This window comes from Hermetia illucens, chromosome 3, assembly GCF_905115235.1.
Source record: "Hermetia illucens chromosome 3, iHerIll2.2.curated.20191125, whole genome shotgun sequence".
NCBI lineage: Eukaryota > Metazoa > Arthropoda > Insecta > Diptera > Stratiomyidae > Hermetia > Hermetia illucens.
In genome coordinates, this window is record NC_051851.1 from 124,269,946 (window position 1) to 124,283,554 (window position 13,609).

Sequence of the window (13,609 nt, forward strand, 5' to 3'; positions counted from 1 at the left end):
GCAATTTCGCGCGCGAAAGAAGCTTCCATTAAGGAACCTACATCGAACCCCGATCGAAACATGAAGTTCATTCCATTGCAGCCACAAAAATAAAAGCGACACTTCATTCAATGAAACACCTGAAGCTTACCAAATCGAAACCCTATTCTTTTCGGCTAAAAGTTCATTTTTAACGCGGGCTCTACATAATCTCTTAAATTTCCGCCATAAAACAATAACTTCCCGCGGAAATATTGCAAAAGGAAACACACTACAACTGGATGTACACAAAATTTCCACTAGAGCGGCGACATGATCGCCGAGGAGAAAGCGACTTGTCAGTTTGCTTCTCACTTTCAAAGCGACAAGTGACATTTCAGTCGTGTTCGAGACTCGGTTGGATTTGGATGTGTTGTGCTGGGAAGTTGGTTGACGAGTGAATTTCGTATTTTTACCAGAACGACGTGTCTTTTTGTGCGATTTTATGAATGATAGTAAAATCCTAACAATGCAATGAAACTAAATCCAATAGGATTCAACCTCCCTAGACCTAATTCTGTGAGTGTTCGGGCGTAAATGAATAGCGATTGTGGTCCAGATAAATTGTTTTTGGATTTATCTTGTTTCTCTTAACAGTTATCAAGTGATAAGAAACGAAAAAATGATGTTGTTGTGAAGTTAGTTTATTCCCGTGTACTAGGAACCTGTGTCCTTTGCAATCCCTTCGCTTCCCTGTCTGTTTACTTGAACATCTCCCAAAATGACAGCTCGTTCGTGCATAGTTCTTGGATTTATTCTAGCCTTCAGCGGCCACGTAGCTGGACATCTGAACCTCTACCTTAATCTCCATGAAGTGATGCGATTATTAGGTAAGTTATATTGCAAATATTTACTGGCAGAAGCTCCCGAGCCTTCGTGTTTTGGATTGTTTATCTGCACATAACCTCAACTTGATTGTTGACGAGGGGGAGTCATTAAGCCGACCAACATTAACGTTACCTTTTGAAGTGTTTGTGTATCCCAGGGGAGGTATTTGCATGCAAGCTAAAGCACCCGGTGAAGCACATGCCATCAAGTTCTTCGGCCGAGTAATGCCAAGCTTATGCTGATGAGCTGACGTTGTTTATTCTGACAATTCTGCTGCTGATCATTGACGGGTAGCCCTCGTAACATTAATCCACTCTATGCTGTTCTTTATTGCTAAATTCTCAATCCCGTGGCCACTTAAGCCAAGGCTAACAGCTCCCTAAGTCCTCAGATCGAGGGACAAATGACGTTACTTAAGCGAAAGTGCAATTTCCCGCAATTACTCCGGATAGTTGATACTCAAATATAATTCAAGGTGAAGTAGATGAGTTTTCAAAAAAATACTAGAGAAAAGGAAGAGCTGCCTGGTTTCCATTAATTAAAAGTCTTTGAAAACGATGTTCGTACAGAGAAGTGTCTTTCATCCCAGTTTAGGATATGTACTGCGGACTAGACACCACTTTGACTCTGAATCCAAAACTTGATGTGAAAAAGCAAACCAGGACTTGCGAGCTAAGCAATAGTAGGTTGTGTTGGCGTAAAGTGCAAAATGGAGAATTTCGGTGTAATATATAAGGAGCCAGTGCAATTGGTAGACTATATACATTCCTTCACAGGTAAGCATCTAACCAATTAATTGAATTATAAGCTGGGGAATCAAGCGAGCTGCGGGTAAAAATACGCGACGGTTTGTTCATGAAATTAGCAGCCATAATATCCCTGTTATCTCCTATAGAACTTCAGCCCGGAATCAATACTTAGTCTCCGTTCCTTGCCACTTCTTCATGACCGGAGAATGCATCCATCAGTTAATTAGATCCAATATTTCCTCTAGTCTGGGGTTAATCTCTCTTGTGACTGATTCGGAAGTGTTCGTGCTTCCTTAGTTGACTTAAAACTCCACGACCCGCCCGTCAAGGCCTTTCATTGTCTCCTTATCTGCAAGTTCGTCGCCTATACGCTGGTTGGTAGTTCTGCCAGGTATTCCGAGTGTTAAGTATCGTCTTGTGTTTACAGTTCGCACGATTATTTTAATGAAATCTATTGGCTATCATTGCTGTCTGATACACATAACAATTTATAACGATCATGAAGTTTTTAGTCAATTCTATGAGAATCAAATGATCTGATCATTTCAACGTTAACTTTGGAAATTACTGCAGAAGATTTGCTTTGGATTCATCATAGCCACTCGCGTAAGAAATTGAAATGCTCTTATGGCTGGAACTTTGAAAGACATAGGCAGTAATCGCTGACGTGTAGGACCCACCGATTGAAGATTCCCACTTACGTACTAAACACCCGTTGGATTGTCGTTAAATATTACCTCGCGAGACCGACTGGCAATTATCCTACTCTACAACCCTTATCAAGCCTTGGTTTTCAGGAGTCCTTCCTCCAATCCGTCTCCCATTTTGAAATCCGAGCAGTGATATGCTGTGTTTGTCAACAGAATCTGCCCAGCGCTTTCGAAATTAGCTTACCAGTCTTCGTCCTTCTGCCCTCCCTTAGAATATCCTTTGAGGTATCCGAGTATCGTCCATACGTTGAAGGTGGCCAGCCCATTGTCGCTTTCTATTAATTTGGAGACTTAAGGTTCGTTAATTATTAGTTGCAGCAGAGGTGTTAGATAGGCCTCGCAACCACTGGTATGAATGCTGGCGGGACTCAGATTGTGGTCTCCATATCAAGCCGTGTCCGAAGAGGACCGTGGGATTATGCCTAAACGGCAGGTACTCGCGTTGAACCTCCAGGAGTTTCATGGCCGTCCACTCGTATAGCTTCTTTTACTCTCCTCAATACCCTCCTCTCGAAGCTATTGACCAGTTTTTCGGAAGTTTGTGTTAGGGCCCATGGTTCCCTTGCATAGCACAGGTCCTATTATTGTTCTGTTTACTCGGAGCTTTGCTTTCCCGTGTTAGCAGCTGGCTTTTCAAATCGGTAGAACCGAGTTAAAGCACAGACAGCTTTCGTATAACCTGCTCCAGTGTTCCTTACTTCACTTCGATGCTTGTCTCAAACGCATCTGTCAGGCTATTATTGATTCTGTATGTCGGACATTGTCATTCTAGTAGGGCTTACCAGTTTTGCTGGAATTTCCAAGTCAAGCATTACTTTGTACAGTGCATTTCGGTTAATACTGATCCGCTTGAAGTCAACGAATATTTGACGGATATTCATATTGAATTCCCAGCATTTTTCTAGCAATTGTTTGACCGTAAGCAGTCAATCAATGGTCGCTCCTCAAGTCTGAAAATCTCCTTGGTACCCACTAATCATCTTATCGACGCACAGTCTAATTCTTCTCTCCAGAATTTTTGTGAAGATCTTACAAGACGTAGAAAGCTAGCGAGATGCCTCTGCAATGGTTATATATCAACTTGTCACGTTTTTGTAGATAGGGCATGCCACACTTTTTGACCACCCTTGCGTGATCTGCTCATGATTCCAGACGGAGAGGACCAAATTATCGGATAGCTTTCATGGACCGCCTGATTTAATGAGTTCAGCGTCAACTATGCCCGGCCTACCTTGTTCATTTTTTGAAATTTAATTTTTTTTCTTCAGCCTTCGTCCCGTTCACAAGCGGGGTCGGCTCGTCGTGATCGGTTTCGCCATTTCGCTCTATCAAATGCCTAATCTAGATGCAATCTCGAGGATTATAAATCCCCATTCAGCGTATCAAACCACTGTTGTTCGCGGGCCTTTGAAATTTGGCTCCTGTAGACGCTTGTTACCATGTAGTGGTCGAAGTTACAGTTTATTGCTCAATATGATCTCACGTCGAGGATGCTGGAGACCATCTTTTGATCTATATGATTGAAGGTAATGCCAATGTCCTTTTGTTTATGCGCTTATGGGGAAGCATGTCGATTTTATAACTAAATTTCTGCTACTTGCAAAGTCAAGTTCGCGAAGAATATTGAATGATCTGCGGCTTGCGCTTAACAGTTTGAACATTCTGAAGACTCGTAATCTCCAAACCAATATATGTGCTTACTGTAGCCAAATAGTAACTCCGGTAATTCTTAAATTACAGCCTCCATGGCGACTATTAACCCGCCTGATGGATATCTTGTGACCATCGGTCACCATCGATGTTTGGAAGCATTCGCAACAGAGCAGCTTGTAACTTTTGTGTATTTGAGTGCCACCTTGCTGCTTCCGGTTTGGTCGTTACTGCAATCCGTGAAAACTAGTCCACAAATTTTTTGCCAATATTTGATCTTCTGGATCGCTTCATTTGCTGATATCTCTCATGGATGTACCCCAGCAACCACGGCAATGTCGTCGGCAAAATCAACAAACTTCAGCCTCTCCAGTTAGGGCAGGCATAAAATCCTATCGTGCATAATATTCTAAAGGGTAGTAATTTGTGCCTTCGTTTTTGTCGAATGTTAGTTTCCTGTCGATGAAGTAGCTAGCCATTATGGTTCTCACGTAGCGCGACGATCAGTTTCCCGAATTGAAGGCATTCTTCAAATCCATTATGATCACCGTACAATACTCTTTTGATTCTCAGCGACATCCTTCGCCATGGCAGCAGCTGCGATGCCCACCAGCATTTTAATTGCATAGATGGTGGAGCGGCGCTTCCTGGATTCAAACTGCCTATCAGATAGAGCTCTTTCGTTTTCATCTGTCTTCGGCAATCTGTTCATAATTATGCTCTCTAGAATTCTTTTCATTGTAACCAGAGGGCTTTTTGGACGATGTGAGGATCGATCTCCAAGTCGTTTGTTTCCTTTTGATAACAAAATCGAACGTTTGCGGCTTTCATTTTTTTAGGGAATCCCATCGTCGAGGCCTTTTTACACATATGATATATCTAGTCTCGATAGGACAGCAGCTTACACTGCTTTGTTCACAATGCCATCAAATCCCGGCGATTTCTTGTTGCCTATTTCCTTACACACTCCTTGTCTGGTAATTTACTATCGTGTGCGTTACAGTCTCGATTGGAAAACTGTGTCTTAAATAGACCTTAGATTATACAATCAAAATTCAAGGATAATTCGGTCAGACAAAAGAGTCATAGAAGGCGAAATTAAGACTATCCAATACGTTATATATACGGTTGCCGTAGACCCCTACCTTACCATGCCTACCTGACATCGTTTTTTCGATTTGCAGCTCTATGTTTCAGCTCCCTTCAAGCCTTTGGGGAAACCTGCACTCCTGTTCTACAGCTTGGCTCATATTTGTTGGACAACCCAAATGCCAGTCATCTTGAAATAGTGGGTTTCATTATTTGGCATAGCCGGTAATGGATCTGCACAGACTGATGGTACCTCTATAACTGATCCACTGATCAGAACCGTGTACTCGTGAGCAGAAAGCACTTTGAAGTTCCATGTAGCTAGCTCTCAACTCAAAACGATTCATGCGATTATCAACTGAGACTTGATCAGCATCAATGTGCCTTGCATCCTAGTAGCAATTAGTCATATTTCACAAACTCACATTACCAATATTTCTTTTCGTATTCACAGGAGCCGTAATAAACCCGTTTCTTGTTGTCACCTGTCGCTAGTTGGAGCGCAGTTGGTGAATTTTGGGGGTGCACCAAAGTTTCAAGAACCCTTTCAACATTCCTAAACTAGCTCGCACAGGAAAAGCTCATGACGAACATGCTCTAATTTGTAAACGTTGGTCTCAATGCATTAAAAAAGCCCATTTCAACGCGAACGGTAAACTTTGCAAGATAAAGATTCATATTAATTGCAATGATGGCTCCCAGGAACAAAAGTAGTTGCTTTTGTTTAGATTGAGCCTCATTTTTGTCCTGGATGTTCCATTACCGAAAAAAGTTGCTTTCCAATCGTTGCGGTCTGTCCTAAGGTGTTTGCAGAATGAGGACTCCCCCAATTTTGCTCGGCTAGCTGTGAACTAACAAGTAGGCAACTTCCGCCCCATACAGCCCGTATCCATTTCGTGTTTGCGTGTGAAGACACGAAAGCAACCAAAAACGGTTAGGCATTTTCAATAGGAAAATCAGTTGCTTCTGCACTGACGGAAATCTTCAGTCACTACTTTATTAAAAATCAGCCGAGCATCTATTTCATCAAGTCTATATCCTGTGGGAAAGATTCAGAGAGAGGAAATTGGGTTACACGCGGCTTGAAGGAAAGTGACATTGAAAGATAAAAGCCCACTTGTGAAAGTTTGCCTACCCCGATTAAAGGTTATTTAGATAATCTTGAGCGAAAAATTGATCCTAGCGAAGCAAGCAAAACGTAAGCAAGTTTGCATTTTTGCAATAACTTCACCACTTGCTTGTTCGTTCCATCCACTTTTGACGTGGCTTTTTCGGCACCTCAAGGTTATACTTTGCAAGTTTGATCAGTTATTTAGTTAACTACTGGATAGTAAACGTCGTGTCAATATGGAAGCGTCACGTCGCCGTTGTCCTAGTCATTTATCCGGGAGGTTAACATGTTCAACATTGGTGCGTATCATATCCAGGTTTCTTAAACTCTCTTTAAATTCCACTTATTTTATCTATTTGAGGGTTGTGACTTCTGGCCTCCAACATCAAATTATTATATATACTTCCGTATTGAAGCAAAGCTACTATGAATAAATAGGAATTATCGGTTCTTTTATTTTCGTCCTTATAAAATTGAAATTTTTTTGCGTATTTCCTAATTGAAAAAGACGACGCTTCTATTTTGTATTGGAACGGAAATTATTCCTTAGAATTCGAAATTAGTTTTGACATTTTTCAAAAGGGTATTTGAGAACTCTGTGTGACATGATAAGTTGGCTTTAGCAAGTGAATGTTTCAACTATTCGTACCATGCACAAAATTTCGAAGGTTGTTGGTTTCCTACAAGATTGTGATTAGAGCACACTGTATCACAGGAAGCTTTCAGAAGAGAAGCGCCCACTGCACAGGCAACATCAAGCCGATGTGCAATCCCTCCTCTGTGGTTGCCATCGACTGATGCGTCATCTATACTATACGTAACCGGTTCGCCGAAATGTATTTCAGCTCCCTGCAGCTTTTCCCGAAAAGAGAATAAATATCGGAAACCAAGCTGTTCTTCGTCCATCAAACTTTCGAGGTGTTCCTTGATGAGTTTCAGGATTGGTTTATATTTGCAAATAGGTCTCTAATTGTCCCACTCAAGCTGCCCTTCTTCGGAATGTTGACAATAATCTCCTTCGTTCATTCCTTAGGAAAGATTTCGGATTCCCTAGAGTTTTCGATAAATGAATAGCTGCGGCAAATTCAAAGATGCAGTACTGAAACAAGAAGAAATTGATTAGGTATCATAACAACTCCAATACTACGTAGGATTTTGGTTTTAAATTTATTTTTGCGGCTTGGCTTTTAGTAAAAATTAAATTAAACGCTTAAAAATTATTAACGAAAAATTAACCATGCAAAACACCAAACATTCAAAATAGAGTCGAGGAGCAAGCTGTTCTGAATATATACCGAAAAATTTTCGACCAACTCGAAACCTAGAGTGATTTTTCCTCTATTTACAGTGAGTCCAGTGGCTATTAGATTTAAGCGTCAGATCTGCTCATGGACAGTTAGGGTCAAATCGGAGCTCTCCCAGATCAAGCAGATTATTAAGTTCTGGTTCTGGTTCAGAATACGGTCCTGCTTTTAAAGGAAACAAAATTGAAATCTATACATTCAATATTAGTGTCTATCTTACGCCGAATGAGACGATGCCGGGCATTCGTCGGAGACTTGATGCTTCGGAGGACGCTATCTTAGGAACAGATGGGCGAATCCTAGTCGGGGGTGACTTCAATGCTAGGGCAGTTGAATGGAGCATGCCTCACACCGACTCCAGAGGGAAACGAATTCTGGAAATGGCGGCGAGAATAGGACTGTTAGTTCTAAACACCGGATCCAACCCGACGTTCCGGCGCCCGGGCTGCGAGGGAAGCATTCCAGACGTAACCTTCGCGTCGGAATTACTCGTGTCGTTGGTGGACGGGTGGCGAGTTCTGGAAGACTTCGCGGCAAGCGATCGCAATGTGCTTTCGAAGTTGTGGACACAAAATCTGAGCGTGTGCCACCGCGGCGTTCTTTCTGTGCATGGAACGTCGCGAAAGTGAACACCGGGAAGTTTTTCGAAACTCTGGAAACAGGTTTGGCCACGTTGGAGGGTACTAAACCTGATAACGACGACAGAGCCTCCATGCCCAGGAGGGCATCGAGGCGCGGCAAATCTTCCATGTATTGGTGGACAGTGGAAATCGCAGAGCTCCGGAAGAAGTGTCACAGGCTCCGCCGCTTAACACAACGTCTAAGCGACCGGGAGGAGGCATGTACCATAATGACGGAGTACGAATCAGCCAAAAGGAGAGTCCGCAGCGCAATAAACAAGAGCAAAGCTCGCTGCTGACAAGATCTGATCGACGAGGTGAATGGGGATTCGGTTACAAACTGGTAACCCGAAAAATCGGGGTTCTGGGGAAACCCTGTTCACTTAAGGCCGAGCAGATGGACCGCATTGTAAGGCGCACACCGTATGGGATGAGGACGTCGGCGCGGAGAGCGCGGAGGACTGTCCATTTTTCTCTATAAAAGAGTTGGAACAGGCAGTCCTCTCTATGAAAAGCAAGAAAGCGCCAGGAACCGATGGTATTTTAGCAGAGCAGAGCAACTGGTATCTCAACACCGGCCAGACCTAGTGCTCAGCGCATTCAACGCTTGCCTGAAAAGGGGCAGTTTCCCTGCTCGTTGGAAGGTGGCGAGGCTTGCACTGATTCATAAAGGGAAGGGCGACCCCGAGTTGCCGCCTTCATACCGCCCACTATGTATGCTTGACACTGCTGGGAAGTGCTCGAAAAGCTCATCGGAAGTAGACTCGCTGAAGCTATACGCGCTACCGGAGATTTATCTCCCCTTCAGTTTGGTTTTAGAGCAGGGAGACTCTTGTTTGACTCTTGACTCAAAGATGAGCTTTTTTGAGCAAATCAAAGCTGCAGCGAACAAGGGTGCAGCTGGAGTTTCGGCGTTAAGTAGGCTAATGGGAAACATTAGGGGTCCTACGTCTTGCAGGCGACGTCTCCTGATGAATTCAACACAGTCTGTCCTGGTCTACGGCGCAGAGGTATGGGCTGACGCTCTTAACAAGGAAGTATATTGTAAACGTCTCGCACAAGTACAGAGACGGGGAGCTTTACGGGTGGCGTCTGCGTACCGCACTGTCTCTGAATCGGCCATGATGGTGATCGCGGGAGGGATCCCCGTTGCCCTTCTTGCTAAGGAGTATCAAGCCATATAAAAGCGTAAGGGAGATGAACCAACGGAGGTGGTTGCTCGTGAAGAACGGCAACGCACTCTAGACAAGTGGCAGCTCTCGTGGCAAAATTAAACTAGAGGCAGATGGACTGCGCGGCTCATCGGCAACTTAGGTACGTGGCTGAATCGGAAGCATGGTGAGACTCACTATTTCCTTACCCAATTTTTCAGTGGGCATGGAAGTTCTCAGTCTTACCTGCACAAGATTGGAAAGGTGCGATCTCCGGATTGTGTGTTTTGCAATGGTATTGTGGACGACGCCCACCACACTTTTTTTTCTTGTGGAAGGTGGGATGGGTTCGTCAACAGCTCTATTTAAACACAGGGGATCTCTCTCCAGACAACATTGTCGAAGAGATGCTGAGGAGTGCTGACAGGTGGAGCGTGTTGCCCATTACGTTCGGGCCCTTCTCGTTGCAGGGGGTTCCTTGAACTGCCAGTTCCCTTCCTCCTCTTCCCTCCCCTCCTCTCCGCTCCCCTCCCGTTGGTGAAAGGAATTCCCTGATTTGAAGGCTCCGCAAGGCGGAAGAGTTCGGGGTCTAGCCCGAAGTAATGTGACAAACGGTTCCAGGCTATCTCTCTGACGATGGGGAGGTGTTTAGTTGGCAGTCCGACAACGTTCCGAACCGGGAGTCCAACACTGTGCGTAAATGCAGTCACCTACCCAACCCCCAAAAAAAATACCCTCAGTATTGGATTAAAATAAATGATCACCATATCTCTGCAATTCGGCTTGTGGCTCTTAACTTACTACAACTTACTGGTTTCATTTTCAGAATAGGTTCCCCCCTGATTCTATCACTCAGAAAACCGAATCAAAGAGTCACATCCGGAGGATGCAATGCGTTTCTTATAATTTATACTATACAGGAAACTTATTTGTCCCCTTTAGAGGTGAATCCTAAAACAAGGAGTGATAGTAAAGCGTGTTTTATATATAAGGTATTAATCCAAGGACATTATAAAAAATTACCTGCAATTCACTCACTCAATTCGGTGCCACCACCAGAATTTGTAGAGTTTTGAGATTTTTAGGTCTAGACGAAGTAAAACTGAGGAACCTGCGCTCTCCATACTCTACTAAACGCTTTTGGTCTACGAGTAACAAAGGGTTTGGTATTTCCTTTATTTAACCCATTTCCCCTGCATTTCTTATTACCACAACCAAATGATTCACAATTCGAGTATCCTCTGAACTTCATTCAACCACAAAATAAAGTATAATTACGTTTCCGAAGGCTCATCGTGGTACAATCAAAACCTCAATATCGAATGCACTTTTTTAACCTTTTCTTCTGTTGCTTAATGGGCTCAGGTACGCCATGCAACAGCAAGTCCAAGGCTAATAAAGTTTATTGTTATTTGATTCGCGATCTTGTTCCACAACATTCAATCATTGTATCCTATTTTACTGCATGGAAATTATCACGGAACAACCGCAATCCCATTCGCGAAAGCCACAAAAGTCATAACCATTGCGGAAATATGATTGCGGGTGAATTTTATTGTTGATGCAGATCGATTTTCTTCGATGAAGGAATGAACGATTGCAATAAAAGTCCGCGGAGCTGAACTGGGTAACGGCTCTGTGGTTGCATGTGGGGAGGAGGAGGAACCACACAACCGAATGTAAGTGTCAAGTTCATTACTGCGTGGCTTTCTCCAATGAGCCAAAAAGGCTTTCTTCACAATCCATGCTTTTCGAAGGGAAGCACTTATTCTCATTACATCTTGCGCTTCACCAGCAACTCTTGCAGAACATTTGAAAAATAGTCTTCTGCCACCGCTAGGCTGCTCGTTTCGAAGCCTATCCTTGTAAACCGTCTTGAAGGCATTTTTCGCGGAAGTCGTATCACCAAACAATGAATAACTGCTTCGTGTCTCAAGTTTCCTTTCCCGACGATCTCGCCATATTACTTTCGCATAAACATTCGCACAAACATAATATTTATCGCAACGACACTGGCGTTACGCTGAAAAATTTCGAGCCTCTTGTTCGACTGTTGACATTCATAATTGGATTTGCGCCTGCCGCACTCCATGTATTTATTTAATCTTTAGTGTTAAGTTGCCGTTGTACTGAAAAGGTTCTCGTGCTGCTGAAAAGGCGCTAACAAGGTTTCCGCCACTCCGCCCCCGCCGTTCAGTGTTTTAGGAATAGCAGCTCTATCGCGCTCCTAAGTCACTTTATCTTTACGAGTATGCACGTCAGATATGAAATGGGAGCTCAAATGCGAATATTATGAAATTTGCCTCCATCAAAATTATGTACTTTGGGATGATGGATAAAATGGCGATGCTTTCAACCGTCGCCACCATCACTACCGCTGCGTATGTTGACATTAATTTCGTTACCGCTTAATTGAGCCGTGAAGTTGATGATAATTTTATAATATCAAAGCTTCTGGCATACCCATGGAAAGTGTGCTTCTTCCTTAGATGTAGATTGAATGTTGACTTTCCGGGGGACGACATGAAAGAGTGAGGTTTGTATTTTTACAGCTCCATGTTTTGTTTAAAGTGAATAAGTCCTCATTGATTCACACTCCTCCCTCTAAGGATGGTGATACGCAAAAGACGAATATCAAAATGGGAGCAAAAAGCGTTTTGCTGAAAAGTGTGAGTTTTACTGCTGCAAATGAATATGAATGTAATTCGTTTAACTCCTGTGATGGCTTTTTCCTGACGCAACTTCAAACAATGTAAATGGGACAAGATAATCTGAAGTCCTGCCTCTCAACCCTTTCTTGGGAGAATACTTTCAGAATTACAAGAAAGCCTTTTTTAGCCGGTCTGCTGCCCTAAAATCTAAATTGTAAAATAGAATGCTCTGATGCTTTGCCACGCTTCCTGGGACAAAATAATGCATTCTCTAAGATTCTTGCCTTAAGCAAAGTGAACGGATCGTTGCCATCGTCGTATTGTATGTCAACGACAAAGGGTTTTTTCAGTTTTAAGTATGTCGAAAGTCTGCTCCCTGGCCTGCAGCTATAAAAGTAAAAGGGTGATATCAGGAAAGAAACAAAAGGCAGTAGTGTAAGGCGTGAAAGGTTAAGTGCAAGTCATTGTTTTATTCAAGTTGATTCATTCGCAATTATGTTTGCACCTTCCTAATGGGCTTTTGTCACAATGCGTAGGAAGAATATTGAAATTTGTAAAACATAAAAATTACAGGAAAGAAATTCACTTCACAATGCCTGCAGGTTACGATTTGCGCTCTAGTGCGGGGTTTTTACTTGTTATTAAGACACGAATCGGTGCAAGCTAAATGTTTTCTTAGGAAAAGTACTAAACACATCCGGCTCTTATATTATGGATGAACTGGAATGGGGGTGAAAATACCGCGGGGGTATTGACTGATATATTTACTTCTGCTGTTGAAAGGATAGTCCATGTGGGTACGAAATTCCATGAAATTCGTTCGGTTTCCGAAATGTAAATATTTTGTGTATACCGATATGCCACTTTTCATGTAGTGTACCTTGTATAGTAGAATGGGTAGCAGATTTGCCGCCATTTCTGATGCTAGATACTGAATATACTGATTAGCTGAGCAAAGCCTTAGATACTATTCCAACTTTTGAGCACCACAGAAAGAAATCCAATTATAGTAGAAATCAGCGCCTCTGTTAAGCGCATTTATGCACTTGAACCATAGTTTCCGCAAATCCAATCTTCATAGTCGAACATTATGTGGATCATAGAGACGCTTCCAGACAGATTTGCAGCTTTCCCTATTGATAAGTTTACCTGTATCAAGTCTCGCGATGCGGCGTATCAGATTAGTGGATCACGATGCTCCCTATTGACCACCATTGGTTGAACCAGGACAAACTTTATATATATGGTTGCTATTCTTCCCTTGATTGGGCTTAGCGCATCAACAATGCCTACGTGCCATCGTTCGCGGTTTACTGAAATGAGTTTCAATTCCTTCCATGACTTCCGAGAGGCCCACACTTCTCAGTTGTTCTGCACCAAATGCGCTTAGGGCGACCCTCTCATCAATCATTTTGGGAGAATGGGTTCTACTGCATGGCTTAGCCAATAAGGCAATTGTCGCTCTTCTTTGATGTGTGACTTATCACTTGCCACTTCCGCCTTTTATTCATATCGTCCACAAGTATCTGGCTTGTGTGTCGACCAAATTTTTTGTTGGAGATGGTATGACACCAGCGTACCTCAATGACCTGTCGCAAACAGGTATTCAGAAGGCTCAGAGCTTTTGAGTAAGAGTGATGTTCATTTCCATGTACAACTCCCGTATAGCAATATCTATATTGATGCAATGACTCACAAAATTGATCACGCTTTGGCTGTAATCGCACT

The 13,609-nt window shown here is 43.0% G+C and overlaps 1 protein-coding gene across 1 annotated transcript in view; it reads left to right on the plus strand.

Annotated features, from left to right (window-relative positions):
• Positions 1 to 371: 371 nt before the first annotated feature.
• The window catches only part of LOC119651180 (tyrosine-protein kinase Dnt), a 149,718-nt gene continuing 136,480 nt past the window's right edge, over positions 372 to 13,609 (plus strand). Inside the window, exon 1 of the mRNA XM_038054609.1 lies at positions 372 to 848. Coding sequence (XP_037910537.1) covers positions 740 to 848 — 109 coding nt within the window. The 5' untranslated portion in view covers positions 372 to 739. The remainder of the gene's footprint in view (positions 849 to 13,609) is intronic.